The 17,459-nt window shown below is 34.9% G+C and overlaps 4 protein-coding genes and 1 long non-coding RNA gene across 5 annotated transcripts; 3 read left to right on the top strand and 2 right to left on the bottom strand.

The window, feature by feature from the left end:
- Positions 1-908: 908 nt before the first annotated feature.
- On the bottom strand, positions 909-2,818 carry LOC115235887 (BAG family molecular chaperone regulator 2). Its single transcript, XM_029807975.1, has 3 exons — positions 2,243-2,818; positions 1,647-1,759; positions 909-1,565 (listed from the first exon to the last, which is right to left on the bottom strand). Exons 1-3 carry the CDS (start codon positions 2,439-2,441, stop codon positions 1,329-1,331), a joined length of 549 nt encoding a protein of 182 aa, XP_029663835.1. The 5' UTR covers positions 2,442-2,818; the 3' UTR covers positions 909-1,328.
- Positions 2,819-4,138: 1,320 nt separating this feature from the next.
- LOC115235884 (60S ribosomal protein L38) lies at positions 4,139-5,344 on the top strand. Its single transcript, XM_029807974.1, has 5 exons — positions 4,139-4,225; positions 4,405-4,454; positions 4,780-4,840; positions 4,942-5,064; positions 5,272-5,344. Exons 2-5 carry the CDS (start codon positions 4,452-4,454, stop codon positions 5,310-5,312), a joined length of 228 nt encoding a protein of 75 aa, XP_029663834.1. The 5' UTR covers positions 4,139-4,225; positions 4,405-4,451; the 3' UTR covers positions 5,313-5,344.
- A 513-nt stretch (positions 5,345-5,857) lies between these two features.
- Positions 5,858-11,536, bottom strand: LOC115235883 (chromobox protein homolog 3-like). The gene is made up of 5 exons (XM_029807972.1): positions 11,403-11,536; positions 9,531-10,455; positions 6,756-6,996; positions 6,348-6,666; positions 5,858-6,224 (listed from the first exon to the last, which is right to left on the bottom strand). Exons 2-5 carry the CDS (start codon positions 9,915-9,917, stop codon positions 6,197-6,199), a joined length of 975 nt encoding a protein of 324 aa, XP_029663832.1. The 5' UTR covers positions 9,918-10,455; positions 11,403-11,536; the 3' UTR covers positions 5,858-6,196.
- Positions 11,394-14,535, top strand: LOC115235881 (tektin-B1-like). The gene is made up of 7 exons (XM_029807970.1): positions 11,394-11,589; positions 11,950-12,413; positions 12,601-12,861; positions 12,922-13,095; positions 13,171-13,393; positions 13,606-13,829; positions 13,918-14,535. Exons 2-7 carry the CDS (start codon positions 12,205-12,207, stop codon positions 14,117-14,119), a joined length of 1,293 nt encoding a protein of 430 aa, XP_029663830.1. The 5' UTR covers positions 11,394-11,589; positions 11,950-12,204; the 3' UTR covers positions 14,120-14,535.
- A 601-nt stretch (positions 14,536-15,136) lies between these two features.
- LOC115235886 lies at positions 15,137-15,776 on the top strand. Its single transcript, XR_003884104.1, has 2 exons — positions 15,137-15,493; positions 15,631-15,776. It is a non-coding gene; the product is annotated as an uncharacterized LOC115235886 (long non-coding RNA).
- The last annotated feature ends 1,683 nt before the right edge of the window (positions 15,777-17,459 follow it).

Below are 17,459 nucleotides of genomic sequence, written 5' to 3'. Positions count from 1 at the left end.
ATAATAATATAATATAATAATAGTGAGATTTTTATATACAGATTAGCGCGACGATATTAATTATCCAAGTCTGACAATAATAAAATATCTGAAAAATTTATCATTCAATGTCCTAATTTAATAAAAAATATTTTATTATCTTTATAGTTTTTCGTTTTTTATCGCTTTACAAATGTCATTAATATTTGAAAAATTTATCATTTAGAGTCTAAATGAAGTGAAAAATAAAAAATATTTTATTTTAATTTACTATCGACATACTTCATTTTGCATTGTTTTGGAAGCTGACCAGACACAAATATTTGAAAAATTTATCATTCAATGTGTCTAAATTTAGTGAAAAGTATTTTATTATCGTCAATAATAATCAATAATAATCAGCTCTATAAAAATTTGAAATTAAAATTGAATGAAATACAAGAAAACATTTCCAAAACGTACTATGGTTTAAATAATAAGTTAATATAAACCATAATCTCTTAAGGCAACTGTTATAGTAAGTTACTTAATATATCTATTGTATATGTTATATACTCTTATGTTTATATTATTATACAAAATGAAATCTTTGTACATTTTGCTAAAAATAAAACATGACACATCAAAATCTTTGATAAAAGCGCGCGTGAAATCTTAAGAAGTCTCTAAATATCCATAGGATAAGAAAAAACGAACAAGATATTTAAAAATTTTCAAATAAATATTAGTTATTGAATATCTAGCGAAAAAAAAAGAAGACAATAAAATGAGTTAATCATCCTTACAATTCTAGAAACTGATATTTCTTATAATAATTGATGTTTTACATAGCAAATGTACAATTATATCAAATAAGAACGTAAAGAGAGATCCACCTATTTAACTTTCAACATTCATATAACATTTAAGATTCTGCATTTGTATACACATTTTTTTTTAGAAACTTCTCTTTATTTCAAAACGTACATATATTAGGTCTGAAAACTATTGATCGAAGTTTTCTTCCGCGAGCAAAGATATTCTTTTTTTTCTAAAGAATGTTGAAATGCTATATCTTAAAGAGTAAGTTCGGAAATTGTGTAAGAAATTATCAGAAATCACTATCATGTCACTATAATGCTAAATCCAGTTGATTGCTATGTATTCTACATAGCCAAATATTGTATGCGGTCTAACTTACCCGCGAAAGAAAATGGAAAATTTAGTGCAAAGAATAACACGCAATTTCTCCCAAGTGTTCCCTAAAATCGCTACGATCGCGATAACGCCAAAACTTTGGAAAACTCCGATATTCCAAATCTGTATGAAGAATGAGGCAGACTTATCTGCCAAATAATCCCTTGCTGTTTTCACTGTGTCATTTCCAAGATATGCATCTTATCAATATAGTCGAGTAATCCCTGCAACCTCTTCTTGATTCGTTTCTGATCATCCAAGGTGCATCCGAGAATGGCAGTCTCAAAGATTTTATCCGAATGACCCATACCATGGGAAGAACATGCGTTCATAAATTCTGCACATCTTTGTCGAGTGCTACTTGGATCGTGGCGCAAGTTTATAATCAAGCTATCGATCAAGCCGTTAACCTGAACCAAATAAAACGACATTTAATCACTCATTGAAAATTTGTACTTTCATACAATATGATCGTCGAATACCTCACATACCTGATGTAATGCCTCCTGCTGTACATGATCGCGCTGAACTGTAACTAATACATCTACAGTCGAACAGCGCATAGATAACCTTTCTGCATACCTCAAAACATCATCCCTATCAGCTATATGAAAAAAAATATCATTATTTTAATATTTCTTCAAATGTATTCTTTTCAAAATCAAAAATGATATCATATATAATAAGTTTACAATCAATATTATAATTATTAAACATACATGTACTAAAATGTCTTTACAAAATAAAATTGTTATATTAACATTTTAATACAATATTATTATTATATTGTTATCATTGTATTTAAATTATATTTGTATAGAAATAGAATTCTAATTTATTTGAATCCAAGAAACGATTTGATTCCAACGAATTTCGACAATGTGACATATTTTTACATAGAAATTAACTGACACATATTATACACAGAAACAAAAAATGTCTCAATCATACTGATACTTTGCGACTACGTAGATAAAAAATATATCTCCGTTTTTCTATCACATTCTAGAATGTCGTCTCCACAGTCTAGTCTTCCATCGAGAATACAATTGACATATAGTTGACATAAATTATAGCAAACACTTACGCTCCTCGAGACTAATTAGTATATCGTTGTTCCTAAGCGTGTCCAAGGTCGTCAATAAAGTATCCTTCTCCTCTTCGAGTCTCGCGGCATCCTTCCGCAATTGTTCTACGTGCAGTTCGATCTGATCCAACAGACCGACTAACCTGTCTTTCGGCTTCGGCTCTTTACCGTGTTGTTGTTGTTGCTGTTCGCTCTCCATGCTGTACGTTTTACCGTTTATTACCGTCTCAAACGAACAGCGATCTCTAATCGGATTTTCCTTGACAACGTCGATGCGGACGCGCGCGCGCACGCCTCTCTCATCCAAAATCGCTCACGCGATCTGCGTCAAGATCCGCTACCCGCTACGTCGAGCTGTTTTATATGTCGCGTTACATGCACGCCTCTCTTGATATATCGCATCCGATGCGAAACTTGTGTATAGGATAAAGGAAATATCCGCGACCTCACATTGACTCTTACTTCCTAACGGCGCTAATTAAAGTTGATAGGCGTGAATAATAGCGCAAGAAAACCACGAGCGAGTGATTGCATGCTATATCGATAGTATATATATTAGATATTGGAACCGGCAATCTTTTCCTCGTACACGATTAAAATAGCTATATATAGATGTCACACGCGTATACAATCGAAGAATAATCGAATTGATTCACTTCCGGGAAGTGAGATTCGATTCCGACGCGTCTCGACGTGACGTATTTTTACGTCCGTTTGACATTTCTTTATCTCTTCCCTCCCAACCCAGAATGGTGCATCTTTTAATGATAGAATTATTTAATGAGATATATTTATACTATATTGTCACAGCATGATTATTGCGGCAGAAAAATTATTGGTGATGCAGGAATTGGCCACAAAACAGCTGTTTTGATTGGGAAAAATCACAAAATTGCATCTGATTGCGTCTGATACTCGATACATGTATATATATACGTAATAAAATGCCTGTGTGTACTATTGTAAAATAATAAAAATGACTGTATGTATGTGTACAAAATGTGTCCACGATCGCACACAGTTGAGTTAAATAATTGAATATAAATATAAACTCTCTCTCTCTCTCTCTCTCTCTCTCTCTCTTGTCAGGATCAGACAATATATATTAGATATTGGAACCGGCAATCTTTTCCTCGTACACGATTAAAATAGCTATATATAGATGTCACACGCGTATACAATCGAAGAATAATCGAATTGATTCACTTCCGGGAAGTGAGATTCGATTCCGACGCGTCTCGACGTGACGTATTTTTACGTCCGTTTGACATTTCTTTATCTCTTCCCTCCCAACCCAGAATGGTGCATCTTTTAATGATAGAATTATTTAATGAGATATATTTATACTATATTGTCACAGCATGATTATTGCGGCAGAAAAATTATTGGTGATGCAGGAATTGGCCACAAAACAGCTGTTTTGATTGGGAAAAATCACAAAATTGCATCTGATTGCGTCTGATACTCGATACATGTATATATATACGTAATAAAATGCCTGTGTGTACTATTGTAAAATAATAAAAATGACTGTGTGTATGTGTACAAAATGTTTCCACGATCGCACACAGTTGAGTTAAATATAATTGAATATAAATATAAACTCTCTCTCTCTCTTGTCAGGATCAGACAAAATAATTTTATAAAATATATAGCAACAATGCGAGAATTTACGATAAGGAATCTAAGTTGGAATATATTTTTATCTGTATTCGCGTCACCAGCGTGAATCCTATCTTGCCGATTGGACAGCTGCTGTCAAAATTATATAATTTCAATTTCAAAAAAATTTCGAACTGTTTTAATATTTCTACTCATAATTATTGTCAAAATTGATTCTCTGCATTTTTATTTAAATTCTGCCGTTCATTCTAGCTTGAATTCAGTTGCTGATTTGACTGACCTGCTAGAGACAGCCAGAGACACCAACTGATCGCTATTGTTAGCGTCGTCTCTTTTTCTTTCCGCCGAACGTGTCTTAGGGTGAGCATAACGTGGTTCTTATAAAGTGTATTTCGTATCTGTTTCGTTCGCTCCTCATCGTTTATCGTTTCGCTAAAACGTTATTTCGCGCTCGCTCGAAAGTTTACGCTATTTTATACATCTGAATCGTTTTGCGTTTTACCACATGTTTCTCACAGTGTTTCCATTCTATGTTTCAGACTTGTCTGCCGAATTACACTAACAGAATTACAAACTACTACTAAATATGGTAAATAAATAAGTATTTGCCGTTTCACTTGACTATGTTTTGCGGTTTTCTTTTTGGACACGTATAAAAATTTATACTTAATGTATAGTTGATTGAAATATTAATATCTGGGATAAGATAACCTCAAAACAAGTTATTTGATCGTTATTAGACTATGCGTTGAAGATTAAAGATCAAAATTTTTTATTAATCTGAACCAAAGGAACTAACATTTCTTGTCTTGATTGATTAAATTTTAATATTTAATGTGTAGTCTATAGATATGGGCTTTAGTCAAATGACTGAATGAAAAAATTGTGTGAATAATTTTTCTTTTTATCTTTAGCCACGAGAAATCAAAGAGATTAAGGACTTTCTTCTGAAAGCCAGGAGGAAAGATGCAAAGTGTAAATATATCTTTATTAATTCATATATATATATATATATATATATATATATATTTTTCATTCTTGCATGGTGTAATTGATTTGCTGTTTCTCTTTTTCAGCTGTGAAAATTAAGAAAAATGCTGATAATGTCAAGTTTAAAGTTCGCTGCTCCAGATTTTTATACACTCTTGTCATTACCGATAAGGAGAAGGCTGAGAAGCTGAAGCAATCGTTACCACCAGGTATAACAAACTCGATAAAAGAAAGATTGCCGATTATATTTTATAGTTGAAATTGTGTTCACGATATAATAGTACTTCCAATGTTTCTTTTGTCATTCTTTTAACATTATATATATTTATTACAAAACCATTTAATTTTTGTGAATAATTTAAGCTATTTTCTCAAGCTTAGTTACAGTCGTTATAATATAATCAAAATATTTTTAGGTTTACAAGTAAAGGAAGTAAAGAGGAGCGAACGTGTATAAAATGAATAATTAAACTATCTTCTTAAACACTAGCATTTTCTTTAATTTCCTTATAGCTATCAATCCCCCCCCCCCTATCCCTCAATAGTTTCAAAAATCTTTGAAAAATATATCATGGAGAATATCGCATTACAATTACATGTCATTAAAATTTTAAACAAATATTCAATGGGGGGAAAGACTTTATCGGCAAAACATAATTCATTTTATCTCAGATCTACAAATATTTACGTCTATTCGCATATAATATGATAAACTCATCAAGATTGCCGACTGTATTTTATAATGAAATTATTCGCAATGTAATATTGCCTCGTGCTTCTTTTCTAACATCTTATGCTTATTGTAATACATACTTATTCAAAAAGATTTAATTTTTTGAAATAATAATTAAGATTTCCTCCCAAGAAAGTTATAGTTGCAATCTTTGAAAAGACACAATATTGTACATAAAATGTTATTTAAATACAATATCTTTTGTATGAAATTTCTCTGCCCATTTTGCAAAAATGTTACAATATTAAAATGAGAGATTGCTGCTTTTGTTGTTCAATTATCTATATGCAGTTCATACATAATAATAAGCGTTTCTGAAGAAGAAAAAAAAAAGTGTAAATAGCATGTCGTATATACGGACTGATCTACAGACACATCTGTCTTATTCATACGACTCTTCACCTCTTCAAAGAGAGGATGTGTATATATCACGTACTGTGATAATCTCTAGTATCATATATAGCAAATTATTCATGTTTTGATATATTTCTTTTGGTTCCTTTCTCTCACAAAACGCTCTTAATTCTCTCTCTTGTAAAACTACAGACTATATGAGTAATAAAGTAAATTCTTTGAATAAAATACAGATACTGGGACCACGACGTTTTTTATTCATCGCATTCGTGATAAGTTGTCCTGCAAAAAAAAAATATAGATCTTTATTTCTAATACAATGCAATTAAAGAAACTAATTTATTGTAGCCATGACAATTGATTTAAAGTAGTTTCTTATATATAATGAGCACAGAATATAAGTACCTTTGCTTATCTTTATTACGTTTTGACAATCTCCTCCCGTGGTCGCATGTCGACAATGTGTATCGTTTGGTATGCACCCGATTTGCCCTGAGTTCGCGCATTTCCTGAGTCTTCGCTTTTTCCACCTTCTGCATAAATTTAGCGATAAGTTCCGAACAATTCAGATTCTTCTCGGGCTCCCATGTATCGTCAGCCGGATTGAATCCTTTCCATCTGATTAAAAATTCTTTCATGCCATTCTTTTTAAAACGTACCTCGATTATTTTTTCTACCTCAAATTCCTTCAAAGTTTCTTTATCATCTTTATTGTTTTGTTCGTCTAGAAAATGATTTATATATACATATAAATAGAATTATTTTTACAATGAATATTTTAAGATGAAACGATTAACGACAAGAGCGATATACCATTTTCATTTTGTTTTTTCGGAGAACCTTTCGACTTTTTCGATTTGTCTGTTTTCGTCGATCCAGTTTTTGGCGATTTTGTCTCCTGTTCCTCTTCCTTAGCTAAAAACTTTTCTATTAATTGAGGGCAATTCAGATCCTTCTCGTTTTCCCAAGTATCAGCAGATTCTCCATAACCCTTCCATCGTACCAAAAACTGTCGGTTTCCTTTACTAGCACGAACTTCGAGAAGTTTTTCTACCTGAAAGAAAAAATATTTGTATTAGCTTCAGATTTTCCAGATTTTTTAAATAAAGATAAAAGAAGCATATATTTACAGCGTCTGCAGTTATTTGCAAAACATTGTTGATTATTAATTATTTATAGTAAACCATTTTGAATATAAAGAGTGTCTTTCCCAAAATTCTCAAATCCAAATATAACAGGAAAATTTACAGAAAAATAAATGATAAAGTCTGCAACTATTTATTTCAAGTATTTTTTTGAAATATAATCAAAATCTTTTTATTTTTAATTTTTTCTTTACTTTCTAGTTTTATTTTAATATGTGAATAAAAGTGTTGCATATATAATCATGTTCATATAATCTTATTTTTATTCATAATCTTTCATTCTATATATTAAGTAATAAAATTTTATGTACATTATCATATAATTGATGTATATAATGCCAACAAATGAGAAAACAATATAACAAATTAAATGCAAATTAACAGTAATAACTCGCTTGAGTACATCATAATACATTTCGAACAGAATTCCTCTATTCATGATTAATTATATTTTAATAAATTGTAACTCATGATTGTCCATAGAGTGAGAAAACGAGTAAAAGACAGAGTGTATATGTGCGTCTAAAACAAAACGCTATCTAATCTCCTGCTTCTTTCGGCTTTCAGCGGCGGTGAAACATAATATCGACACACCAATAGTTAAGTAAATATATAATTACAGATGTAAACAAAAATTTCCTATCAATCTATATTGAGAGAGATAATAACGATTCATGCTTGGACTATCTTGATTAATATTTTAAGCGCCCTGTATGTATAGAAAGCACAATATAATACAATCTTAATATGTAGACAGTTTTATTTCATGCATATATGATTAAATGGTAAATGTGAAGTAATAGAAGAAAGGGATCAAGTTTTATAGTTTATTTACATTCGAAAAATTACTTTTTGGAAATGAAGAGTCGGGCAGAGTTATTACCTTGTTTTTTCCGATAACTTTTTTGCCATATTATGATCTACGAATTTTAGGACACCCTATATAATTACAAAGCGCGGCTGTTACTAAGGGTCGTGGCACACAAAAAAACTTAAGCAGTAAAACTTAAGACGTAAGCGAATTGACCAATCACAATCGAACAGTAAAGCAATCAGATTAAAACGTAAGCAATGCTGAAAATTCCGTATGGATGAAATTCATAAGTCTTAAGTTTTATTGCTTAAGTTTTTTTGTGTGTCACAGCGCTAAAGCAGTGTCTACAATGGCCGCGTTCAGCAGAGAAAGCGCTTAGTTATAGTCTTGTCAACACTCGACGTTGATTCGTTGGTTCTAAAAGTAAGAACCAATCACATTCGATTGCTACTAAGCGGTTTTCTCTGCTGAACGCGACCATTAAATAGCACTGTATTCAACAAATAAGAATTTAAACCATAAGCCGTAAGAAATTAACCAATCATATTCGATTATTCTTCTCACATTCAACTGTGATTGATCAATTCCTTACGGCTTAAGGCTTACTACACCTATTGTAGACACCGCTTAACGGCACGTATAGCGTGCGTTTTTTTCGCGCCATGATGTTTACTGCGTAGAAAAAAAAGAGTGGGAGAAAGAGCATAACCATAGACTTATAATCCATATATGTAAATGCAACGTATTAATCATATGTTATAAAGCCTAACCGAAATCAGTGTTTGCCAATTCATCTTATATCAGGTATTATCCCTCCACATCTCCCCTAAGGGCTAGAGGTGAAGGAAAACCAAGCATTCTTATCATTTCAGTTGAAACCCTGCTAATTTTAACCGTCGGTTAATCTAACCGAGCTTGGTGAAATTGGCCCTAAATCAATAGCTAATAACGACTAGATATTTTCAAGTCAATAGACAAAATACGCGGGTACTCGCCGAGATTGGAGTCACTCGATAAAGCGTGTTGCACACTTTACGCGCACTGCAACGTGTCACCGGTTACGTCAATGTAACGTTAAAATGTTCTTATATGGACCTTAAATATCAGCGACGACCGGTTGAGTGTACATTGCACTATTTAAGACTCGTAAAAATGTTTAACGTTACATTTTGACGCGATATTATATGTATATGGTGTGTATAGACCTCAATAATTTTCAAGTAGACTTCGTAAACGTTAAACAACACCTAGATACCGGTTACATAACAAAATACATAACGAATAAATTGAATTATTTAACGATCTTGTTTATTGTAAAGCCGGTCGTTGTTCATTCGTCGCTAATGTGTAAAGGTGGGTATACACTTGGCGAACGAACACCGAACAAACAGCGAATGCAAACGTTCATTGTTATCATTCGGCAGATATATACGCCAAAGCGAATGCGAACAGAACGTTCGATTCGCATTCGGCTCGGTTCCCTCATGAAGTGGTACATCAAAGACAATTCGTGCGAGAAAAACGTTCAAGAAGTTTCGCATTCGCTGTTCGTTCGCTAAGTGTGTACCCACCTTAACGTAACCGGCGTCGATCGGTGGGCGCGAAAGCTCGACATGCAGGAGAGCTCACCTCGTATTCGATGTCGGCGCCGGACTTGTCCACCTCGCGGGCCGACGTGGACGCTTTTTGATTCTCTGTCCGTCTGCGTTTGTTAGGCGAGGACTTTTGACCGGCAGCGGACTTCTCGCCGTTTTCCCGCTCCTTCTCCGCCTCGGAACCGTCCGTCGCGACGCTGTCGTCCGCGTGCGCCGTCGACTTTTGCATCTGTGCGCCGCGTAGCGAGCGTCTCTTCGAGGCGCCTCTATTCATGGCGGACAAGTTGTTGTTCCTGCCGGCCTGCGTCTCGCCATTACCAGCGTTCTCGGTGGCTGCGCGCGTGCCGCCATTTTCCTCCGACTCGCTGTTGCTCGTAGTCTCGGACTTTCTACGCTTGTTTTTCATGCTAAGCCGACGCATGATATCTCCGTAGTATTTTTGATGCGGCGATCCTTCCGCGTGAAGGCCTCCTCCTTAACGATTCGCGAACACTATGAGAACACGGTAAGCCCCGGGACGCGGTTCTTTCTCCGCGTCTTTCCCTCCTTTCTCTCTCTCTCTCTCACTCTTTCTCTGTCTTTCTTCCTCGCAGTCTCCGACGATGTTTTTTTTTTTCTCTTCCCGCCGCGTTCTTAACCGTTTCAACAGAGTTTACGCTCAGACGAGATTACGCTCTTGTGCACACTCTTGCTTTTATAACTCGCCGCGAGACGCGCTTTCGGTACACGCCAGACACGTACACTCCAGTGTATTGGTGGAGAGTATGGGAGAATATAGCGTTGTCAGAGACGCGGAGGGACAAACCTTGCGCGGGTAGGAGAGTTATCCTCTCTTTCACGCGCATGCGTGAACATGCACTATACCATATGTAATAATAAATTCTGGCAATGGCGATCTTTTCAATGTCGATCCAGTGCAATTTCGCCGATTAATCCGGTTTAATTATGGGGTCGATACTCTATGAAAATACAATGTTGATATTACTTGCCGATATTATTAATTATTTAACATTTTTTTTTAGCAGTGTTGCATTTATATCTTGTATACATTTGTACAGAAGTTTAATTCAAAAGGCTCGAATTTTTTATAAAAATTCAGAATTGATCTGTTATATGAAAAGTTAGGTATCTAATTTTATAAAAAATAAGTTTCTTTTGATCTATTTAAATTTACGTGTTTTCTTCAAAGTAAACTTCTTCTTAGGGCCAATTTCACCAAGGCCCGATTCCACAACTTACCCGATTGGATACATCGGACATCAAACGTAATGTGAATTTTCCATTAACGAGTTAAACTTCGGTTAAAGTAAGTTGTGGAACTGGGCCTAAGAGATGCATTTCTTCGCGAAATATATATTAAATTTATACTAATCAATAACTGAACGATATTAATAACAATATCAAATATTTAATAATATTCGATAAAGTGCCGAACGCTGTGCACTTGTTTTAATTTCAACATTTCGATACTTCTCGGTTCTATTTTGAACAGTAATTATTTATCACATTTTTCTCTCACATAGCCTAAATTGTCAGCAACTGCTGTTGTTCGATCTGATTATCGATTGACTTTCTCTCATTCCTTATATTTAGATAAATTCCGTGTAATTTTAGCTATACCCTCTGCACTTTATCTGTTTTCTCTTTTTTCCACCCAAAGCCTGAATATATACTCACGTCGTTTTAAACGCAAGAAGTGCAAGAGTGTAAAAACGCGTGTACGAGTGTAGGTGAAACGAGCACATTTATTTTGCGACGTATTTTCTCACATATACTCACGAAAGGATTGAACAATCATTTCGATAAATCGATGAAATAAACGAGAGCTGCTGACAATTTTTGCAGGACGCGGAATGGAAATTACTGAAAAATGCAACCGATGCCTGAGACTAAATTTCTACTGTACCTCTAACGACGTCTCCTACCGTTACTAGCCTCTGCACGAAGCGGCCATATTGACTATGAATATTACCGGAAACAATGGAGTAGTTTGAATACGACATCGATATATTAGGCGATCGATAATATTTCACAAACTTCCATCCAAAATTTGTCGTGCGAATTTTTGCGCAGCTAGGATAACACGATCACAAGTATCTAATAACTATCTTCTTTTCTTCTTCCTCACTCGACTCATAGATGACGTACAGCATATCTGTCAAATCTGGAAATAATTTAAAGGATGGGGATTTTTTTATTGATTTATGGATTCAAAAGAGCGCCTAATATGCTCCCCTTCCGGATATCGATTTAATTCAATTGAAGGATACTGATAACAAAAATCTGACTTATTTTTTCTTTTTTTTTTTTTTTTTTTTTTTTTTTAAGAATTCGGAAAGATAAATTTTAAAGTTAAAAAAAAATTAATATAATTTAATTTTTTGTCAACGTCATCAAAGTCTAAATTTTTTAATCGATACAATTAATGACATTAAAAATATTAAAATTTTCAGATTTAAATATCAAATTGAATGAAGGCATGATGTTAATACTCCCAAGATCCAGTTCGCCGTTCGTTTCGAAAAATCAAGAAGATATAGCATGGAATAATCACATACACACCAATTTCGCTTGCTTTGTCTTGCTTCGTTGTCCTGACAACGTTGCGGCTGCGATCGAAACGCTTCTTATCAGCGTACTTGTGGAACACTTCTTCTCTTGCTTTTTATCAGCTTCATTTTCATTTTTCTTTTGCCAAACGAATCGGCATGGCCAAATTCGTGAGTACTTATGAGAAGCCTCTACCTCATATCGGCCTGCCGGATTGGTACGCCAAGCAATGGGAGCTGCGACGAAGCGCGGACATTAGACGAGTCGAGGCCTGTCAACTACGGAATTCAGGCAAAAGTGTGCGTTCCGAGGGGAACGTGACAACGAAATGGGACACTTTAATAAATAATACTCGATTGATGGACAGGTGTGATGCAAATTATTTAACATCATTAGCGTAAACACTATAAAAAAATAACCGAATTTTTATCGGTTTTTTATTCTGCATACACAATTAATTCTAGTTCTAAAAAATATGTTCAAATCACAATCGATTTCAATCGATATTTATGAGAAGAAACATAATTTTCCGACGTAATATTTTATTTTGGCAGAATGACAGAATTATCGAGATGGAAAGACACGCTGGCGGACTTGTTACAAAAGTTATTAATCGAAACACGCATGCTAAGCGATGAGAAGGCCGATACGGAGAAGGAAATTGAAAGCATAGACCATCCCCTGCGAATTGTCAGCGAGTGTATTTCGATAAGGGACTGCCGTAGAGGAACCGAGCTCACGTATGACGAGACTGATGTCGAGCTGAAGAAGGAGCTCTGCGCGATCGCCAATGTTAAAGAAACGTTCACCAACAGGTGATTATCATACTGATGATGATAAAAAATATTTCTTATATTCTCGTTTATGTATTGCAGAGCACAGGCCGCGTGGGAAAAGTTAAATCACTTGGAGGACGTGAAATTTAAGCTGAGCTTAGATATAGAGGATAAAAATGAAACTATTAGAATAGATAAGGAAAACCTCGAATTGAATGAGACTTGTGCAAACATAAGCTACAAGCCGAGAACGTCAATTACCGAAAAAACGGAGTAAAGTATTGCTCTTTTATTTATTATATGATCATTATTGCAGCTAATTAGTAATCTAGTATCATATATTTATAGTTCTATTACGTACGAAACTTGGTTGGACCGATGTCAACGTTTAAAAATGTTAGCCGACAAGGAACTGAGTGACGGTTACACTTTTCGCGAAGCTATGCGCGTAATGAAGGAATGTGCGCGAAATGATATCAAAGCTCAACAAGATGCGACGGATTATACTTTGAGAAAGAGGATTTATCAAACACAAAAAGCCAGGAATGAAATGGAATGGCAGAAGCTCAAGGTGTCTATGGTCAATCGTATCTTTTTACCTCGATTTTGGAAGATTTTAATATAAATGGATAGAATAATAGCTAATTTTATAATTTTACGCTAATGAGGTTATTAATTTTTAATTTAAACAGAATAAAAAATTAGAAGAATGAGTAATAATCACATAGAAGAAATATTGAAAAGAGGATATTTTCTCTCATCTGAATTTTTTAATCTAAATAGGTACAGAAGGAAATGGAAATGTTAGGAAAAGAAATAATCGAGTTGGAAAGAACATTGATGAATAAAACAAAGGTGGTAAAATGCGTCGAAACACGATTAGAAAATCGCGCGTATCGGCTTGGCTCGGAACTTTGTACGGATGAAGTTGAATTAGGATTGAAGAACGAAGTTCTGCAATTAAAACAGACTAAGAAGGATTTGATTCAGACTATCGAACATGCAAAGTATGTATTTGTGTCTGATATCATGGTTAATCATTACTGATCATTCAGCATTCATTTTCTTAAGCGTGATATTAAATTTATCTTTCAGAGCGAGCTACAATAGTTTGGAATCTTTGCTCATACGTATCGACAAGAATCTGGATGATAAACAGCACTCTCTAAACACTGATGTTATGTGTTTAGACACGAGATCAATGCTAAAGACAGGGGACAAATCAGGTTTGCCTAATGAGACAAACCGTAATATTGTGTTAACACGCATGGAGAAAGAAATTCCGCTAGAATCTTAATTTGGTTGTTTTATCTGTCTGTATTTCACTCCCAATTTCTTTTTTAAAATACGGTAACTTTGTAGAAAGCTTTATCATACTTAATATTTTTAGATTTTGTAATATTGTCAATTTTTTATCTTTATAAACAGATATTTATAATATACAAAAAAGTGAATGTATTTGATTAAAGTTATATTAAGACAAAGAGGCATTAATCTAAATTCAAGCAGTTGTAAACTACCTGTGATAGAAATAATTTTTGGTTCAGAAATAATACTCGATAAGCTGTACATTTTGTTTCTCTGACACTCAGCAGACATAAATGTAATATACAGCTCGCTGTATATATATGTTTTTCTCTCTTTTTAATCTTCTTTTACAAATTTTATATATGTACAAAATGCACATTTTTTTTATAATAGAAATACCTTTTCATGTTACTTTTTCACATTACGTTTTCATCATCTGTCATAAAATTGGAAGATTCCTTGTTGCGTCTCCCTTTCCTGGTCTCTTAGAGACATCTCTGAAACATTCAACATTTGATAAATATAGAATAAATTCGCTTTAGATGCTCACATGATCAATAATTGCTTACTCAAAGAGAAAATGATTAACATTAATGCTTATAAGTTAAAAACGCATGAGCCTCCAAAACGTGTTCGACTCGTGAACACAAACTAATCTAACTTGTTTCGTAAGACGAATAGAACTTAATTCTCGTCAACTATCTCGATTCTTTTCATCCGCTCGGAGATTATATCTTACGTTAGTACCGCTTCTTCACAAAGTATGTCAACCTCTGAAAATTTTTAGAGAACACTTGGAAAAAAATATTTATTCAAAGAAATTAGTTCTCTCTCTCTCTCTCTCTCACACACACACAAAATCGAGCACGGTAAAATATAGTGAATATATCTGTTTTATCGGTAATCGAAGCATTCCATTATCGTGCGAGGAAAGTTACTGGCTATCGAAATATTAGAGTCCTCATAAAAATACGGCGGAAAGATAACTTGTAAAGTGCTGCCCTCTGAAGAAGAATAAATTTATCTTAAAGTGCGATGAGAACCACAGATGGCACCACTACCCCTGAAATTGTGGCGTTCCTGTGGCAATATTTCATACTATTTTATTACTGTTGCCACAGGAACGCCACAAAATCGAGTTTAGTTTTTTGAATCTATATTTGGTGTGTATCTAGTGCATATTTTTCTTTTAATTTTTACTTTTCTAAAAAGTGCGCTATTCGTGAGTATTTGGAACGAGCGAAAACAATGCGGAATGATACGTATCATTATAGAGAGATATATCATTGTATATTTAAATTACACAACACACAAATTACAGCGTAAACATTATGGACAGACCGCAAGAAGTCGAGAGTAAGAGGTGCGTACAAATTTGATATGCGCTTTAAAGCGGCGCTCGTCGACTCTATTACTGCATATTTGCAAAAATGAGGTATATTTCGCATTTATATATATATAAGATAAGAGTAATCGTAAAAAGTCGATCCCTCTCGACAGTGGGTGGAGGACAAGCTAGGAGCGGATAAACCACTATCAACGAAGAGAGGATAAAGGGGGAGGAGAGGGAGACGAGAAAAGGAAGAACGGAAGACGGAAAGGAGACGAGGTAAATCGGGCGGCGAAAAAAAAAAAAAAAAAAAAAAGAAAACAGATAAACACGTGTCGCGACTGGGACACGAGTGAAGGATTAAACGACGACGGCGACGACTCGAAAGAATCGATTCGGAAAGATGCGGTGACAAGATAGGTAGGCGGATAGACAGAGATATAAATAGACACGTTATATATATATATATATACTTCGCTTTTTCCGTCTAACGCTCGACTACGTAACTACATAACGATCCGATCGATCGATCATTATTACAACGATTCGCGCGTTGTATACAAAGCGTTGACTATAGACAGAATTTTTGGCCTCCTGCGCGCGCTCCCGAGGTGAGACATGCTCGTATCGGAACGTAACGGAACGTCCGGGATACGCGAAATCGCTTTTCGCCGACGCCTTTCTCTCTCTATCTCTCTCTTCTTCTATCTCCTTCTATCTAATGCGATGTCTTCGGAGCGCCAGGGACGGATGGTAACTTTCTTGAGACTTGAAATTAATAGTCCAAGTTTCTAACAAGATATTAAAAGGAAAAAGAACGAAATAGATATCGGTTTGTTCTTTATAGAGAAATCTAAACGAAAATATACACAGACCAGTATAAGATATATACAGACGAGTCAATAATTAGACTTTGAAATATATTCATCGCAGATAGTATGTTTAAAAGATATTTTCTTTTTAAAAAAGAATATATTAAAAAAATTGGCATAAAAGAAGTTGTTTAAGAACAAGATTCCCTTCGCTATATAAAAATTTTGGAATAATCTTTGAATTCTTAACCCAGTAACGGGTGTTGAAAGAATATATAAGAAAGAAAGGTAACAAAGAAAAAAAGAGATATTTTTTTTGAGAATTATCTCGAGAGACTTTCAGTGATTTAACGCTCTCAAAATCTTACTCCCTTACGTAGATTCTACGTCCCTGGCTATCGCTACGAGTTCGTCCGTTACAAGCCCTTGCTTTTCGCGCGAAAGTGTTTACGCCTTTCGCGCAAAGCACGATGAATGACGAGCGATGGATGGATCGGCTCGGGCCGATCGGAGCACGCGTGAGAACGAATTATTCCCGGCCCATCGCTCCGCGGTAATATACAGATAATATTACACACTAGCTACACATGGCTATCTCAGATGCGTATCTTCTTTCCTTCATTTTTCTTTTCTTTTTTTTTTTTTACACGTATACACAAGCACATACATAGACTACCGCGTGTGTGTAGAATACGTATATATAAATACACATACTCGCATATAGCACACGGATGCAACATTCGCCCGTACACACATACACGCACGCACGCACACGCACATCGATCGTCTTATCACTTCAAGATTCTACGCGAATTTGTACATAAGGCATCACACACGATATCGTGCCGTTTCTCACATACGGACGTGATAACGACGAGGCGTGATACTCGCTCTTCTATCTATCTATCTATCTGTTTCTGCTATCGAAGAGGCTCGGTAAATATGTATATCGCGGCGAATTTCGCATTAGCGACGACTATCAAAACGACGCAGGATGATGCGCGCGAGACGCGGATTAAGCTTCCTCGGCATAAGCTCGACCGCGAGTAAACGATCGTTTACACGTCAAACAGTGTGTCTCGAGTCGCGGTCAACTTCGAGATAGCGATAATTTCGAGATAGCGATGCTTTAATCTGGCAAATCATTTCGCTGAGGACTCGAGGGTATCGCGAAGCGACGGGTCGTG

This window comes from Formica exsecta, unplaced genomic scaffold, assembly GCF_003651465.1.
Source record: "Formica exsecta isolate Colony F162 unplaced genomic scaffold, ASM365146v1 scaffold237, whole genome shotgun sequence".
Lineage (NCBI taxonomy): Eukaryota > Metazoa > Arthropoda > Insecta > Hymenoptera > Formicidae > Formica > Formica exsecta.
This window is presented reverse-complemented; position numbering and strand designations above follow the sequence as displayed.

Bases quoted from the DNA above. Each gene is read 5' to 3' on its own strand.
- LOC115235887 (XM_029807975.1), bottom strand. From the start codon at position 2,441: ATGGAGAGCGAACAGCAACAACAACAACACGGTAAAGAGCCGAAGCCG. The intron at 1,760-2,242 runs GTAAGTGTTTGC...TTTTTCATATAG, and splicing joins ACTAATTAGTCTCGAGGAGC to CTGATAGGGATGATGTTTTG. The intron at 1,566-1,646 runs GTATGTGAGGTA...TATTTGGTTCAG, and splicing joins AGCAGGAGGCATTACATCAG to GTTAACGGCTTGATCGATAG.
- LOC115235883 (XM_029807972.1), bottom strand. From the start codon at position 9,917: ATGCGTCGGCTTAGCATGAAAAACAAGCGTAGAAAGTCCGAGACTACG. The intron at 6,997-9,530 runs GTGAGCTCTCCT...TTTTTCTTTCAG, and splicing joins GCGCCGACATCGAATACGAG to GTAGAAAAACTTCTCGAAGT. The intron at 6,225-6,347 runs GTACTTATATTC...TTTTTTTTGCAG, and splicing joins CGTAATAAAGATAAGCAAAG to GACAACTTATCACGAATGCG.
- LOC115235881 (XM_029807970.1), top strand. From the start codon at position 12,205: ATGGCCAAATTCGTGAGTACTTATGAGAAGCCTCTACCTCATATCGGC. The intron at 12,414-12,600 runs GTGTGATGCAAA...TTATTTTGGCAG, and splicing joins AATACTCGATTGATGGACAG to AATGACAGAATTATCGAGAT. The intron at 13,096-13,170 runs GTAAAGTATTGC...ATATATTTATAG, and splicing joins TCAATTACCGAAAAAACGGA to TTCTATTACGTACGAAACTT.
- LOC115235884 (XM_029807974.1), top strand. The intron at 4,841-4,941 runs GTAAATATATCT...TCTCTTTTTCAG, and splicing joins CAGGAGGAAAGATGCAAAGT to CTGTGAAAATTAAGAAAAAT. The intron at 5,065-5,271 runs GTATAACAAACT...AAATATTTTTAG, and splicing joins GAAGCAATCGTTACCACCAG to GTTTACAAGTAAAGGAAGTA.